At 43.2% G+C, this 15,807-nt stretch overlaps 1 protein-coding gene across 1 annotated transcript in view; it reads left to right on the top strand.

Moving 5' to 3' along the window:
* Positions 1 to 1,523: 1,523 nt before the first annotated feature.
* LOC104512977 (extracellular matrix protein FRAS1-like) overlaps positions 1,524 to 15,807 on the top strand; it is a gene marked incomplete at both ends in the record, with an annotated part of 42,686 nt that continues 28,402 nt past the window's right edge. Inside the window, 6 exons of the mRNA XM_010156184.1 lie at positions 1,524 to 1,667; positions 3,411 to 3,551; positions 3,974 to 4,114; positions 4,998 to 5,171; positions 7,916 to 8,056; positions 10,073 to 10,216. Of these exons, the coding sequence (XP_010154486.1) occupies positions 1,524 to 1,667; positions 3,411 to 3,551; positions 3,974 to 4,114; positions 4,998 to 5,171; positions 7,916 to 8,056; positions 10,073 to 10,216 (885 nt within the window). The remainder of the gene's footprint in view (positions 1,668 to 3,410; positions 3,552 to 3,973; positions 4,115 to 4,997; positions 5,172 to 7,915; positions 8,057 to 10,072; positions 10,217 to 15,807) is intronic.

The following is a 15,807-nucleotide window of genomic DNA, read 5'->3' as shown; positions in this document are numbered from 1 at the left end:
GTTTGCTATTCATTCTGGTGTGATTCAGTCACAATTAGGTGCGCTTGACAGTGGTGACAGACCCTGCTGTAAGAGTCAGGTGGAAGATCCTTTCAGGTACCGGATGCCCAGCATCCTTATGGGACACTCCTCAGGAATTAGAAGAGCCACAGCATTCTGGAGAGACCAGGAATAAGGTGTGGAGGGAACAGATGCAGAAAGGTGAGAAGAGGGAAAGCAAACAGCTACTTACAAGGCAATAGAAGATGATGAGGAAAGGGAAAATAAACAAAGGTAGAAGTGTGAAGAAGGAACATCCAGAATGTCAAAGGGCCATGTGCTGGGGATGAACTCAAATGTCCCAAGTCTTGGCCCCCTAAACACTCGCTGTTCTAACCTCGTGCATGTCATGCCACATCTCTGTGTTTTCTCCCACCTGCCATGGTCTGGGACCACAAGCACGTACCTGCCTTATTGTGAAATAATGAGTTTAAGAACATCTTTGGAACATACTTGGGTGTAATCAAGAAAAAAAAATCTAATAGCTAAAAGAACTGTAATTTGCACAGTTCCTGCATGCACCGGTAACACAGGATTGATTGTGATTCTACACCACAGATTCCATGTACAGTAACGACAGTGGGCTGAATTTCCCTCACAGCTGCACTTGTACAGTTCTGAATGAGGTGGCTTGTTCAACAGGCAGACTCAATCTCCATACAGTTATTAGTTTATTAGTTTAATTGCAAGACACCATCATGCTCAAGGACATTACTGTGTCCCAGCCATGATAGATGGCTCCCCAGAGACAAAAGTAGCTGGTATCTCAACCCAGTGAGGGAATGCCCCTTCTCTTCTGCTGGCAACTTCAAGGAAAAGATATGCAGGACCTGGGACCCACTGTCCACCCTTCCCCAGGAATTACTCAGTCTGAGCACGTGAGGATTTCTGCCCCACCTGATCTGCCAACAGCCGGAAGTCAGTTCCTTCTGCACCTGTGCTGAGTCCTGGAAGTGCAGAAGGAGTTGTTTCTACAAGTAGGCTGTCTTGGGTTTAACTTTGCAGGATTTTGATCGCAGCCTTGCGGTCTAATTCTTTGTACGTGAAGCTGGGTTAATGTCAGTAGTCACTGCAAGGATCTGATCACAGGTCTGTTTTTTAAGTAATGTGTAATGGGATCTCTTCTCGTTTCCCTTTGTGCTTGTACAGCCCCTAGCACCAGGATGAACAGGATTTAACAGTCTTATTGACACTACTCCTAGTCTGATTACAGCTACAGAAACTGCTCTGATGTATACTGCATGTCATATTGCACCTACAAAATGACCTGTAGGTTGTACCCCTGAGATGGCTTGGATGAAAGGTACTAACATGAGAGCAGCAGTGGGTTATGTTTTCTTTTCCTTTTCTGAAGCAGTGAATGCCTGTGAATCTAAGGAACAAAACTGGGAAAAAAAAAGAAAGTGAATTGCTGCAAACTCTTCCTTTTAAAGAGATAATTGGAAGTTGATTATTTGTTAATCCTGCACCTTTTTCTCCTGCAGCTTGTCACGAGTCTTGTTCCTCATGCTGGGGTGCTGCTGAGAACAATTGTTTGTCCTGCAAAGACACATCACGCATGCTAAAAGCAGGGCTCTGTGTGGCCAGCTGTGGACAGGGGTTTTATACGAAGGATGGAGTCTGCAGCGGTAAATACCTGGGTTTTTTTTCTTTAATTGCAAGTTTGAGAAATGCTCTGCAAAAAAAAAAAAAATCAATATTTCATTTAGCTGTGCAGCAACTGTGATTTTATTCATGTCTAAGAAGCCAGATGCACCTTGTGCATAAATATCGGATGCGGAAAGCTGCTGTTTGTTTGTAAGATTATTAATTCATTTAAGCTAATCAGCTGCTGAAAGGTTTAAGGTTTTTTCCCTCGTGGAACAGCTTGAAAGCCTAACTGAGTCATTTCTGAGGCTTTGACAAATCCATTTGTCTTTGGAAAGAAAAATGGCCTTTGCCAGCAGGTTTCTGTAAAATTGATTATAATTCAGCATCACAGTAACTAATACCTGCACAACAGATGAGACTTGGGAGCTGGGAAGGTTTGCTGAGGACAGGGGAAGAGATGGCTGGAGGGAATGAAAAGACCTAAGTCAAACAGATCATGAAGGGGAAAAAAATCTCAATAAAAATATCTAAAATTTGCTACAACCATTCGGGTCAAGCCTGGGTTTCTGCTGGCAGCCACCTCCAGCTGCTCTGAAGGACTGTTCAGCATAGTCTGTAGAAATGACTGTCTTCATGCTGGTCAGACTGAGCCACAGCTAGCTAGAGAGGCCTTAAAACCTGGAACATGTTGACAAAATTGTTGCTGTTCTGGCCACTTCTGGATGAATTTCACTTCACCAGGTTCCCCTTCAGTTTGGTTGATGTCTATACCAGTAAATTTTACTTACCTGTGTTTTGAAGTGTGCAGGCTTGAAATCTTACATCTGTAGCTGCGAAACATTTAAGCTCAAAAGGAAATTTAACTTAGATGCAGCTTGGCCATAAATTTTGTTTTTTGTTGCCAGTGATTTCTCAAAACTGCGTAGCTGTTCCTCACAACCTCCATGATTCAGCCTTTCATCCTTTACCAAAACCTTGTCTTTTGGTATCCAGCTGGAGAGCTCTAAGCTGGTTTAAAGGGAAGCTGTCAAACTGGTGAAAAGAAACAAAAATTGGTTAAGTAAAACGCTTGGCTCTTCTGAATGTGCAGCAGCAGTCGTGCTACTGACTTAGGGAAGCTGGAGTTTCACAGTGCTTTTAGACAACAGGTCAGTTAACTTCGGAACAGAATATAGACCACAGGAATTGATAAGAAACATTTTTATGCTTGATTTTGGGTAGATTTTCACACTGTCTTCTTTGACTTTCAGTCTTCTTTGACCTAAAGAAAAGAAAGAAGGGGGGAATTACAATTTATTTGATCAACTTTTCCTCTATCCTTTACTTACTGAACAGTCTAATAATTGATGCTTATCATAGGAAGATGTATAAAGATTTATGAGATGGTTTTCATACCTGAAACCGTTCAGAATGGTGCTTCCTGTTGACAGACTGTTGGTGAACAGGAAAAACATTCTGCATTAGCTGGAGAGGATTGTGTCAGGAGTGGAGGAGTGCTGGTGTAGACCCATTTCTGGTATTTGTACTTACTCAGAGTCCTAGGCAGGATACAAGTCAGTGAATACCTGTCTGCACTCACACCTACTCCATGGATGTCACTACTTATTCCAGGGAAGTGCGAAAGGTTACTTGTGCTGGAGAGGAATGTTTAAAGATGCCTTTCTGACAAAGAAAGGACGAAGTGTGCTTTGGCTTACTTCATTTTATCGGTGTGACCAGGCTGATGGCTCTGTTATTTCCTAATTGAGTGCATTTCGTTAATGAGCTGTCCTTTTCCACAGTTTGCGGCCGGTTCTGCAAAACGTGCTATTCAGACCAACCCAGGTGTTTGACCTGTGCTTCAGATAAGCTCTTACACGATGGGAAGTGCATGTCAGAGTGCCCGGATGGATACTTCCCAAGTAGCAGTGGAAGATGCAGAGGTAAAAGGCATATTTGCACGACCTTTTCTACGGCTCTCAAGGCACCCTCCATGTTTTGTCTTCTGTTCTCCGGATGTTTACCTGTGGGGAGGGAATGTTAAGAGCACAGAAGTGTGACTGGGGACAGGGAATTTGATTTTTTTGTTTTCTTTGGTTCACTTGTGATAAATTGTTTTAAATAACCTCTTTGCCTTGCGATGCATATTAAGACACGCTGAGATTCAAAACACTGTGTGAGTGAGAGCTATTACTGTTAGTAGTTTATTAATACACATGCGCTTCTGCTCCCATCACTGAATATCATGCCAGCTGGGAGCTTTCATTGTTGGCTGGAGGAGACTGTAGTCAGCAACACTACTCTCGAGGAGAACAAAAAAGCAAAAAAGGGCCTTTCAGTTCTGTGTGCTCTGTTTCTTTGTCAGCTTGTCATGATTCATGCTCCACATGTGAAGGACCTCTGGCCACTCACTGCACCTCCTGTTCCTTTCCTCTGGCATTGCACCGGGGCCAGTGCCTGCAGGGCTGTGGAGAGGGTTTTTACCAGGATTTCAACGTCTGCAAGGGTAAGCTGTATACTTGGAGTAAGTTCCCCGGCTGCTGTAAAACAGTGTATCTATACTGGCTTTCGCTGGGCTGTGCTCAGGGTACCCAGCTGTGATGCTGATCCTTTATCCTACACTGAACTGGTCATCGAGTAATTCCTGTGTTTGCCTGCTGGTGGTTTTCCACTGCAACAAAAAGCAAATTTTCTCCAAGACTTTCTGTGTTCACAACCTCAGGAGTTAGTGATCTTGGGGACTATTTTACTACTGGGGACAATATACATTGCTTCCAAGTTTTTCTTGACACGAGTTAAGAGGTAGATGAAATTCTACACACACCTAGTAGATTTGCTAAGACTGGGGTCATTTTTGCAGCAATGGAAAACCTGAAAATTCGAAGGATGAATTTATGCTTCCTGTGAGCCCTTCAGCCTGTCATTTCTTGCTGTCTCTCCTAGTGAGATTGTGTTCGCTGTTACAGTTCCAGAAATTAAAGGAAAATTGACTGCCTGTGGCACGCTACTGCAGTTTTTTTCCCCAGCATCATTTGTTCATCACCTTTACTGAAGAAAAGAGCTGCTATTTGGGGGTGGGGGGAAAGATGTCAAAGTATTTTTCTAAAATCCCTGTTCCATTATAGCAAATACAGCACACTGGGACAGTTTTCCTAGTTTGCGAGTTGCTGCAAAGTGTACGCTCTTTGCTAGCTCTTTGAGGATCACACTGTCTACAGCAATACACAACTGGAAAGAGGGATGAACAAGAGGGTCCAAACCAAAGTTTTCTCCCCTTTCTCTCTCTCTTGTTTACTACCAGATGCCCAGGTTGTTGGGCCTTGTCCTTCTGTCTGAGGAAGCTGTCCTCAGAGCTGCGACTCTGACTTGCTCTCTTGCTGTGTGCACAGGTTGCCATCCATCCTGCCGTGCCTGCATCGGCCCGGAGGCCTCTCATTGCCTGCAGTGCAGGGCACCAGAGGATGCACTGCAGCCTCACCAGCCCATGGAAGGACCTGTACATGGCCTTTGCCTCTCCCACTGCCAAGCCCAGTTCTACATGGATAGCACAGGAGTCTGCAAAGGTGAGTAGAGGATGGGAACAGCTCTTCAAAGTCTTCAGCACAGGGCTGCGCTGGGTTTTAGGTGTGCAGGGTGATCCTATATGATGTTTGATTCTTACATGCTTTCAGCTCCTGTGTTTGCCTTGTGACAGCCATGAATGTTTAAACTCAGTAACTTTCAGAATGGCATATACTAGTACTTTTGAGGGAAAATATACTCTGCATATGATTTGTGACTAAAGGATTCAGGTACTTTTTTCTTAAACTACTGTGTTCAAGTCTGCCCAGCTTATCTTAGCTTAGCTTTCTTTTCACTGAAGTTTAGTATGTGATTTTTACTACTGACTTATTTTGAAGCAGGATCAATCCTTAAATCCTTTTCAGAAAAGACTGAGCTGTCTCCTTATTAGCCCTTGGAGCAGGTCAAGACACCCCACAGCAGTCTTGTCTTTTGATGAAACTGTTCTGATGGTGGTGAGGCACTGGCACAGGTTGCCCAGAGAAGCTGTGGATGCTCCATCCCTGGAAGTGTTCAAGGCCAGGCTGGATGAGGCTTGGAGCAACCTGGTCTAGTGGAAGGTGTCCCTGCCCATGGCATATTGGTTGGAACTAGATGCTCTTTAAGGTCCTTTCCAACCCAAACCATTCTGTGATTTTATAATTCTATGATGCCCTGCAGCACACGTGCCATCACTGCTCCTGAAATACCAAATAGGAAGTATTTACATGAAGCCTAGAGTTTGGAAAAGAGGCTAATATGTTATACATTGGGAATATATGTGGTTTCACACAGCTTTGAGATAAAGCTGTTGTGGACTTCAGCAAAGAATGTTTGTTGGGTGTATCAGCAAGCCAGTCTGCCTGCCTGTAGAGGGCTTGTGCCAGCCGGTGTGGATACCTGTACAACAAACATATTGCATTACCTTGACAATAATGCAGACAGAAGCGGGCTGAGAGGTTAGACTGTGAATATCTTGAAGGGGTGTGCCAACACAGCCCACCCTAAGCGTAAGGAGAAATGATACTTTCAGAAATGGCAGTGATTTCCCTGTGTGGAAAGACCAGTCATAGAGACGGTGGCCCTACAGCACTTCAGTGAAGTAATAGTAATAACAATAGCAACAATGCTACCAATGGCTGTTTCTTCCTCTTCAAAAAACATTTTCTAGAAATGGACATAATTTAAAATCCATTTATTTTATTTTTATCTCTTCATCTCAACTTGATGGAGTCTGTACAAGCTCCTTTTTTTGCCTTAGGCAATCTTAAAAGAGGAAGAAGAGGTATTGTTTTGGTGGAATGACTTTGTCTTCAACGGTGACCTACACAGACCATAAAGTGACCAGTGCTCTGTACTGGTTCCTGAAGGCATTAGTGCAGAGCCTCCAATCCATGCAGTGGCTGTTCCTTGGCAAGTAATGGGTTTTCTTGAGTGAGTCCAGGTTATGGTATGGAAAGTGAGTGAAAAAATCCATATAGCACTGCCTCGGATGGGTGAACAGACCTGTACAAACAGGCCTGAGCAGAGTTCGGTGACAGTGCTGAGTATGTTATCAGGCAAGAATGCTGGCACAGCTCTTCATGTTTTTAGCTCTGCTGTATTAGTAATGGCATTACAATAGTAGTTTGATTTATTGCAGCAGGGTGTGAAGATTCAATATTTCAAACGTTGAGGTACCCCTGTAAAATACTCATGCCAAGTTTGTAGATGCACCTTTTCAAAAAATAAACCCACAAAAGATGTGTACTATGCAGAACAGAGCACGTTCATATGTGGTTAAAATGTTGGTTTTGAAGAATTTACCTGTGTGGTTGTGAACTTCTCATCAAACCTCAGAAATATCTCTTTGTTTTTCTAATGCTTGAGATTTCCCTGATCAAACTCTTAAGAGTTTTCTCTCTGACATGATTTGAGTCACTTGAGCCAAAGATAGTCCGGGAGACATTGTGTTTGTGGTGAGGATCCCTGACTCCTCTCTGGCTCTCTGACAGACAGCTAAGTGTACTTGTATAAATCATGTCATTTCATTTCTTCTCTCCAGCCCTGTGTCTGTCGTGTCTCCCTAGAGGGCAGGAAGTCTCTCTTTGTGTTCAACAGGGACTCACACAATGCAACCTGTGACCTCAAGTAACTAATAAATACCGCGTTTTTAACTACTGAGTTTATATACGTATTTAACCAGATTACTTAAAGATGCCTGGTTTTAGGGTGAGTACCAGTAAAGGTGGAGAAGTCCAACTTTTTAACTGCGCTCGTTTCATTCGGAACGTTTGCTTCACTGGCTGTGAAGTCAGGTGTCCAGCTCACCTCTACGTGTATTTGCTCTTTCTGCTCGAGAATGGCTGATGATAACCTTGCAGTGATGCTGGCTAGAAAATCCTTCCTGGAGTAACTGTAGGGTGGTAGCAAAAGATGATTTCAGAATCTGGTAAATTTGCAGAATCCCAAGAGCTCTTACAGGGAGAACGGTATTACACAGCGTCGTACATCTGAGCTTTTCCGTTTCAGTAAGGAATTGTGTGGCTGCAAAGAAAGATTAAATATGCAGCTATCTGTGTTTGCTCCTTAGCTTCAAGTAGTGTGCTATAGAGCCTTTGTACTCCTGCCCTTTCTACCTTTCGCAGGCAGAGAATCCTGTAAAGGAAATACCGTCCTGTCGTCTCAGAGGAGAAAACACTCTAGCCATACTCTACGACAGTAACAACCAAGATAAGCTGGAACTCATTTGCCTCTCTCTGTCTTCTTGTTTCTCCCTTCCCTGCAGAATGCCACTCCTCCTGTGCAGGCTGTGTGGGGAACACTTCCCAGGACTGTACGGCTTGTCTGTCTTCCCACGTCCTGCTTGAAGGAAGATGCCTCTCTGAGTGCCCGGAGGGGATGTTCAGCCACAAAGATCACTGCTACTGTGAGTGCATAGTGCCGGCACCTGCAGCTTATACTGCTGAATTTCATCGTATGCACGCTTTGCAATGCATTTCTCAGTGTAATTAGAGATGCTCTCAGATTTATATGAGGCTATTTAAGTATTTTCAGGGGAGAATAGGATAGTCTAATTTCAGAAAACGGAATCTCCTCCTAATGGGAGAGAGGCGTACACATTGAATCATAAATTATTATCAGTTTTGCTCCTCTGGACTGTTTCCCTGAAGATATTTTTGCGTTTCATTTCAGTAGGCTTGGATGATATTCTTAGCCAGCACGCTAGGGCAAAAGAGGCCTTTACTGGACAATACTGAAAAATGCTCTGCTTTTATTAGGCTAGATAAGCATATTGTCCACATGAATTAGTTTCATTTTTAATTCGCTGCTGGGTTTAGAAGGAAAGAATTCTGCAGATAGAGAAGAACCATGGCATCTATGAGTATGCCTGATGGGTGGTGGGGAGAGCATGATTTATTTGTGTCTCAGCCTTGCCCACCAGTCAGCAAGTGGCCTTCATTCAGCTCGTTTGATCTCATCTAAGCAGATGACTCTTTGACTACTGACCTTCTGAGTGAGGGCAGCGATTAAATCCTGTTTGCCACTTACAGAAAACTGTGGCCTTTGGGGTATGCCATTCATGATGAGCTGCTACGTAGAATGGGTGAGGAAATGCAGGTGTTTGAAATCTGATTAGTCGCTTCAAGGTCTGAAAAGATGTCTGCTGTTTTATAATAGATTTGTTGGGTCAGGCATCCATGTATATGTTCTGGCAGTAGCAGGAATTTACTGATCGCTTCCCAGGGAGGCCTCAAGTTTACAGAGAGAAGCATCTTCTAAGGTTCATTGCTCTATTTATTCAATTTATTCACCCAAGGAACAACTCTATAACTACATTTATTTGGCAGGCCATTGTAAAGATTCATCATTTCTGAGGTTGTGCGCTGCTGCCTTAGAGCTGAGGTAACTGCTGAATGCTGCATTATGCAGTTTCAGGCTTACGTAAACGTCTTAGGAACAAAATTTCAGTGTCAGGGAAGTGGCATCTTTCCGTATGCTGCCAGCTTAGATCTCGTGCATTTTTTGAACAGCGAATCTCAGTTAATATAGGTGTGTCTAGAAAATTGATTCTTCCTTCTCAACGCTGAATTCACGAGCAGGATTTCTGAGAAGCTGAGAAGGCGGTGGGACATGACGTTTTCCGGCTTATGTTGTGGCAGCTGCGAAACGCCCAGCTTCTGTGTGGGGAGTGAGCAGTTGTATGTGGCCGGAGGTGGGAGATTTCAGAAGTTTTATATATAGGAGAGCTGTGAAAGTAGGTTTTAAGAGTTTTTACAGATCATTAGCCCTGCTAGTTCTATCTCCTTCAGATCTGTAGCATGGAAATCATGGAAATACAGCACCTATCTTTAAAGGTGGAAGGATACAAAAGCAGTCTAAGTTAAATGTTTTTGAGCAATCTCAACCACTTTCTCTGCAATCTTTTTGTTGAGCTTTTAGCAGGCAGAATAGCTAATGAGCTGGCATGGTGTTCAGGTTTTATAGGTTTCCATTTGGGAGGGCTTTGTGCAGAAATAATTCCCAGATTTTCCACTCATGAATATCAAATTCATGCCACTATGATGTTCATACAATCCCAAGATGTTTTAATTTATCTCCCCTGTGCATCCCACTCCCTTATGTGCACAATCATATGCTGGAGAGAGGAATAAAAGGGCCAATCTCTTTATATTTAATATGTTGTATAGATCTATACCGTGATTAATGCAGAGAACAAATCACGTTTTTAAACTGACAACTCATTTCTCATCTTGCTTATTCAAAATGAGGATTTAAGAACCTGCCAAACTACAACTCTGCAGTCCCTGATGCTATTAGATCTTTTTATGTCCACGTTTTGTAGGAGTAAATGATTATTACAGGGGCTGGCGTTCTGGGGAGGGGAGAACGTAAGGTGGGCTATACCAAGACCATAACAACAAGCATTGATTTTCTTACTCAGCCTGTCATCCATCCTGCAAGACATGCCGTGGCCCTTCAGATTTGGAGTGCTTAACCTGCCATCCCCACGCGACTCTAGCTAGTGGAAAGTGCAGGACTAGCTGCAAGGAAGAGCAGTATCTCAACCTGGTGGGGTACTGTGTGGGTAAGTAAGAGAAGGTGGTGTGGGTCATACAGTGTGATAATCTTTCTGTGGCAGTAAACAGCTACTTGAGCACTCACCGGGAAGAAATCAAAATGCCTGTTATGAATAATATGTCACACAGATGAAAATACCACAAGGAAACTCCAGTGTGCATTGCATAGAGCAAAGCCACTCACCACTGCTGCTGTACATATCTTCACTAGAGCTGCGTGGAGTCCGTCGAAAATTGTGTGATGCAGGTAGTAGGGAGAAGGGGAGACAAGGCTCTCCTTTGCCAGGCTTGCTGCTGTGCAGTTTGGTGTGAAGACTTGAGATCACATGTACAGAGCAGTATGTCTGGGAATCATCAGAGCATCCATATACTTATCAAAACCATAATGAACGTGCACTTAACAATAGGATGGGTTGGAGCTCTGCTCTGTTGAGTGGTGATGTGCTTGCCTTTGCCAGGCCAAACGCTTACCTGTGTCTTGCTCCAGTTTGGGCTTTACAGCATACTGCCTGTCACTGTAGAACCAAGCCTGGGGGACCCAGAGCCAGGAAAGCACAGAGCTTCAGTAAAATGAATTAAGGAAACATTTGTGATTCGGAGAAGCGGTATATGGAGCCCTAAAGAAAAATTGGCACAGCTAGCATTGCTGTGTGCATTTTTGGGAGGTAACAGGATTTCTATATAGGCTTTATACTTTGTGGGTGCTCACTTAAGCCTATCATCAGAAGCAACTGATTGCACTTATCTGTTTAAAAAGAAAAATCGCTTTTAATCCATCACGTGGGCATGTATAAACATATCCTGGGAACTGCTCCAACAATTTCTGAGCTCTATCAAGCCATTTTTTTCTTTTCAAAGAAGATAAGGCGTGTGAGGCTTAACCTAGGCGGAACAGTTCCAAATGAGATAAGGAATCCCAAGAAAAGGGAAAAATGCATTAGATGGAATAAATCTATCCATTGAGAGGCTATTGTTTGTGTTTTAATATAGATGATTCCCCTTCACAGAGACTTCTTTTTGTTTACATATGTTTTGGGGTTTTTTTGATGAAAGACTTGTTTCTTTGCTCTCCACAGATTGATTTTATGAACCATTTCTTCATCTGCCTTTTAAACAACAGTTACTGTTTTGCCTACAGAGACAAAGAAAACATAAAGGGAAACAAATTATCTGAGGAGTAGGAAAATATCCTAAAAGTATTATACAGCTCCTCGGGTATACAAGAAATCAGGCTGGGGAATCAAGATGTTTCATACAGTCAAGTAATTACAATATGGAAATAATTCAGCATTTTGGTGTACAGAGCTGTCTCTGCCCTGTAAAATTTCAGGGTCTACAACGATATTTATTAATGTCCTGTCGCATCATAGCTGTATGCACTTTATTTCTTCCACCTTATTTTCCCACTACTTTGCATTATGCTTCCTATGAAAAAAGGCCTGGGGAAATGTGGTCTTCCAGCTGTAAATTTCGTTGGAAAAACTTGGTACCATTTATCAAAGACCAGGATTCTTTCTAAGGAGGGTTTACTCTGCTGCTTGCTGCATGCAACGTGCTTTAATTATCCCTTTTAGGCTGCTGTTACCTGTAAGGTTTGCGAGGTGTCGTGGTGCAATAAGCCTGCTCCCCAAATCCCAGGTGATTGGGTAGATGTCACAGTGCATGGCAATAATGAGGAGCAGGAATTGGAATCAACAGGCTTGCTCAGGCAATGTGGAAGGCCAGGTTTGACCTCCAGACGCACTACACTGACAGTGATGAATCGTCTGCAAAGGACCTTGCCTGACTTCTGGGCTCCAAAGGCATTGCAGTGTGGTGATGCATCCTTTCCTTGCAAACTAACCAGCTTTATTTTGAAGCTCCCTAGGTCATGAACATGTTCCACTGTCTGGAAACTTGTCTGCTTAAAGTAGAAACATGTTTTCAAGGCTTGGTTCACAGTGCCTGGCATCACGGAGTGTCAATACTGAGTGTTTGGATTTGTGCCCCCAAAACAGGAGAAAAGGCTTTCCAGGTGCAACACAGTAAGAACGTAAGGAGACACCTTTCCACCTCCCAGCTCTGACCTTAGTCTTGCTGTGTGACTCACTCGTGTCAGTCCTGCCTTCGAGAGGCCAGCACAGACATTCCTTGTAACATGGGAACCCTTAACGTTTCCCTGGTCTTGCACACAGATGCGTTGATGTTTCTTTGTTTAAATGAAGTTTTGAAAACCCTTGTGGAGGAACATAGTTGTTCGTTGCCTTGAAAGAAAAGTTTCCCTCAGATCTGCAGTCTGAAGTGTGTTGCTCTTTGTGCCAAATTTACCTCTGATCTTTAAACAAAGGATGTGTATTGCCAGTTCTGCTGGAGATAAAGAGCTCCACATCCAGGTTGTTAAATTTCACTCATTCTTCTCATTCAGCACTGACTGAAACACTAAATTTGCCCTTGCAAGTTATTAATTACCAGTTAAAGAGCATCTGTCCCATAAAAGAGAACATTAAAACCCCTGACACTTGCATAATATATGATTTGCATCAGAATCTAACAAAGCTTTTTTCTTTGCTTCCCAAAGCAATATTTTTTGACAATTATCTTCCCATTTATCTCTAATTCCTGATCCTCCAGGCAGAGCTGTGTTACATCTTACAGGGACTGCTCTGCATTAGAGCCACCTGTCATACTTTATGGACCTGCAGGGGAAAATCCTTCATACAGGATGGAGAAAACCAACTGTCACTTGAAACCATTGCCTGTGAATTAATGTTGTTATTGTACATGTTACCTGAATGAGGACTGGAGCATTTGCCTTGTTAATAGAAAAAAATATGTTGTTTTCAGCAATTTATCAAATAAGCATTTCAAGTGTAAGCAGAAGAAAGACAAAATGAGCTCAAGTTTCAAAAGATCGATGAGTTTCGAAGCTCTGGTTTGGGCACGCTGAATTTGTGCCAATCTGAGAGTGCACAATTGATAAATTTTATTTTATAGCTGAAGTGTATGTACAGGAATGTGTCTGTGGCTTTAGCAGTCCCTTATTGAGTCTCAAGGCTTCTGTGGTTTTTGTTTTCCCAGTTTGAAAATGCTCTTTGATTTCTCTCTCCCTCTTAGCCAAGACAACCTCAGCTTCAGGAAACATTGCAGTCACCAGTCTGAAAAATAGCACCGTTGCTAAAAGTGTTCTGCTCATAAACTCCTGTCCTTACTTTTCTGATTTGAATAAATCATATGCCTGCCTTGGGGCTTCCGCCCTCATCTTTCCCTGACTTGGTGGAAGGGCAATTAGAAAAACGCAGAGGGACTGTGGAGTGGCCGCAGCCAGGAGTTCCCTGACTGAGCTCTACTGGGTGCTCAGCTAAAGGCATGGAAGGATGCCAAGGGCACCTACCAGAATGAGTAGGAAGGGAAGCTGCCGTGAAATGAAATTCAAAACACCCACCAATACAGTATCCCTCAAGGTCCTATCTTAACTTCCAGCGGCATCTTCCTTGAAAGGGAACTCCCGCTCCCCCATGATCTTAGGCAGTTGCGGAAATGTTCAGAGATAAACCAGAAGAGCTCGCGCAGGAGGATGCCTGTAACAAGCCTTTCTGCCTCGCTCTTAAAATTCCAGAAGGGACACTGACAACAAGAAATACGTTCAGCTCCTTGTAAAATTAATGAGCTGTTGCCTTACTCTTAGAGAGACACTGATATCATCACAAAGAGCTGGCGTTTCGCTGAGCTGAGCAAGAGGGAAACTGGGGGCTTAGCTCCGCTTAGTCACTGGCATGCAACCTCCTACAGAAATTAACAGCTGAGCTGCCAGTGGAGGGAAATGGAAAATCATTTCCCTGCTTTGGTGTGGGCTTATTTGCACCAGGCACCATCCAGCTGGATTTCCCACCTTACACTGCCCAGAGAAGCTCCCACCCTTTTCGGAAGATGCAGGCAGATCCCTGCAAACGTGGCTGCACTTTACCTCACTTGTTTGTGTGACAGATTCCCTTTTAGCTCTTTTAAAGAGAGGAAAAGATACCCTTCCAACAACCAAATCAAACCAAAAATCCTGGTCAGTGCTGGGTTTCCTTCCAAATCAACCGTACTGATTTTCTTTCTGGATTTACCATGAGGTGCTGGAGCACGTTTGCATGCTGATGTGCCCATTAATGGCATGGTGGTTTAAGTACTGATTTAAAATGGTACTCTCTTGTAAACCTCATACCTTACCTCACAGTACAAAACTTGCATCAGGAGCTCTTTTCGAAAGAGCCCTTAGGAGGGGAGGCATAGTTAAACAGCACAAGTGGTTGATCGCTTAGCAGGTAGTGGAACCGAGGGGTAGAAACGTCTCCGCTTTCCTTTATGAGCGTTCACAAACACTTCAGAGGGAATTTTGTCTCCGCAAACAGCCTGTCCTGACAGGCAAGGGAACAGTGTATAATGGATACTTTCCATGTAGGAAGGGCACTGTTTTCTTTGCGTGCTAAGAGGGAGCTGAAGAGGACGTGGAAGTAAAGTACCTCTGGAAATGGAAAACTGCGTACGAAATTATGTTAAACTTTACAATGAAAGTTGCTTTGTAGGAAAATCAGTGATGGGTAAGGTGGGTTTGGTTTTTTTTTTTTTGCATAAAGGTGAATGGACGAGGAAATTGGAGCCAGTTGAAAGGGTAGCAGGAAAAAGTTTTGTTTGGACAGTGGGAAGCAAGTCAATCATCTCAAAAAAGGGAGTAAGGAGTCATTGGGACTACGAGCAAGGTAGTGACACGCTGCTGTGAAGAGTCCAGTTTGGATACTGGAAGAAGTCTAAAGGAATTACGTAACTGTGTTGCACTGACCTGCAACAAACATGGGATATGAAGGCTCTGAAAGCCCAAAGCCTGCAGGCAATACCTTGCCTGCTAGCTGAGCTGGAGTGAGGATTGACAGGGAGAAGGCAGGAGCAGGAAAATAGGGCTGTGAGATACTATTGAGAAGCATAGAGAAAACACTCGCTTCTGTAAGTCCTTGCTTCAAAGGGAGCCTGCTGTGAAAAATTTAAATAATCTTTTCCAAAATAAAGCACTTCAGTTCTTCCTTTACTCTCTCACTAGATCCCCAATGTCCCTCAAATTCTCCATGAGCATCAGTTCTGGTATTTTGTTTGGTGTTGTGTGCTCTTTGATCTCCAGGCTTGCAAAGGAACAAGAGAGTGCTGGGGCTGATTTATCCTAAAACAGCAGCTGAGAAAAACTACTCTTTCAATAGCAAACATAGAGGCTGTAAAGAGAAAACTGTACTGCAATGGCACCTACTGTCTTAGATACTTAGCTTTTTAAATGTTAGTTTGTCTAGTTATTTACAGTAGATACTGGTTATTTGGGCATCCTTAGTTTTCTCTGTCTCATTTTTGTGCTCTGTTTATGGAACCTATTGACCATGCACAGGTGTCTCTCTTTTTCTTGGTCACTGTTGCTGGGTTTGGTTAGTTACTGCATCTAGCCAAACTCTGTTAGAGACCTTTGGCTCAGGCAAGAGATTAAACTGGAGGAGTATTATTTTGACAATAAGGGGAATAGACATATTGCCAGGTAAACGTGGAAACATGAGAGACTAATCGTGTTTATGTTAATTATGTTGAATATAAGTGCATGAAA

Source organism: Eurypyga helias, unplaced genomic scaffold, assembly GCF_000690775.1.
Source record: "Eurypyga helias isolate BGI_N326 unplaced genomic scaffold, ASM69077v1 scaffold13147, whole genome shotgun sequence".
NCBI lineage: Eukaryota > Metazoa > Chordata > Aves > Eurypygiformes > Eurypygidae > Eurypyga > Eurypyga helias.
Note: the sequence above shows the minus strand (reverse complement) of the source record. Positions and strands in the feature narration are given on the sequence as shown.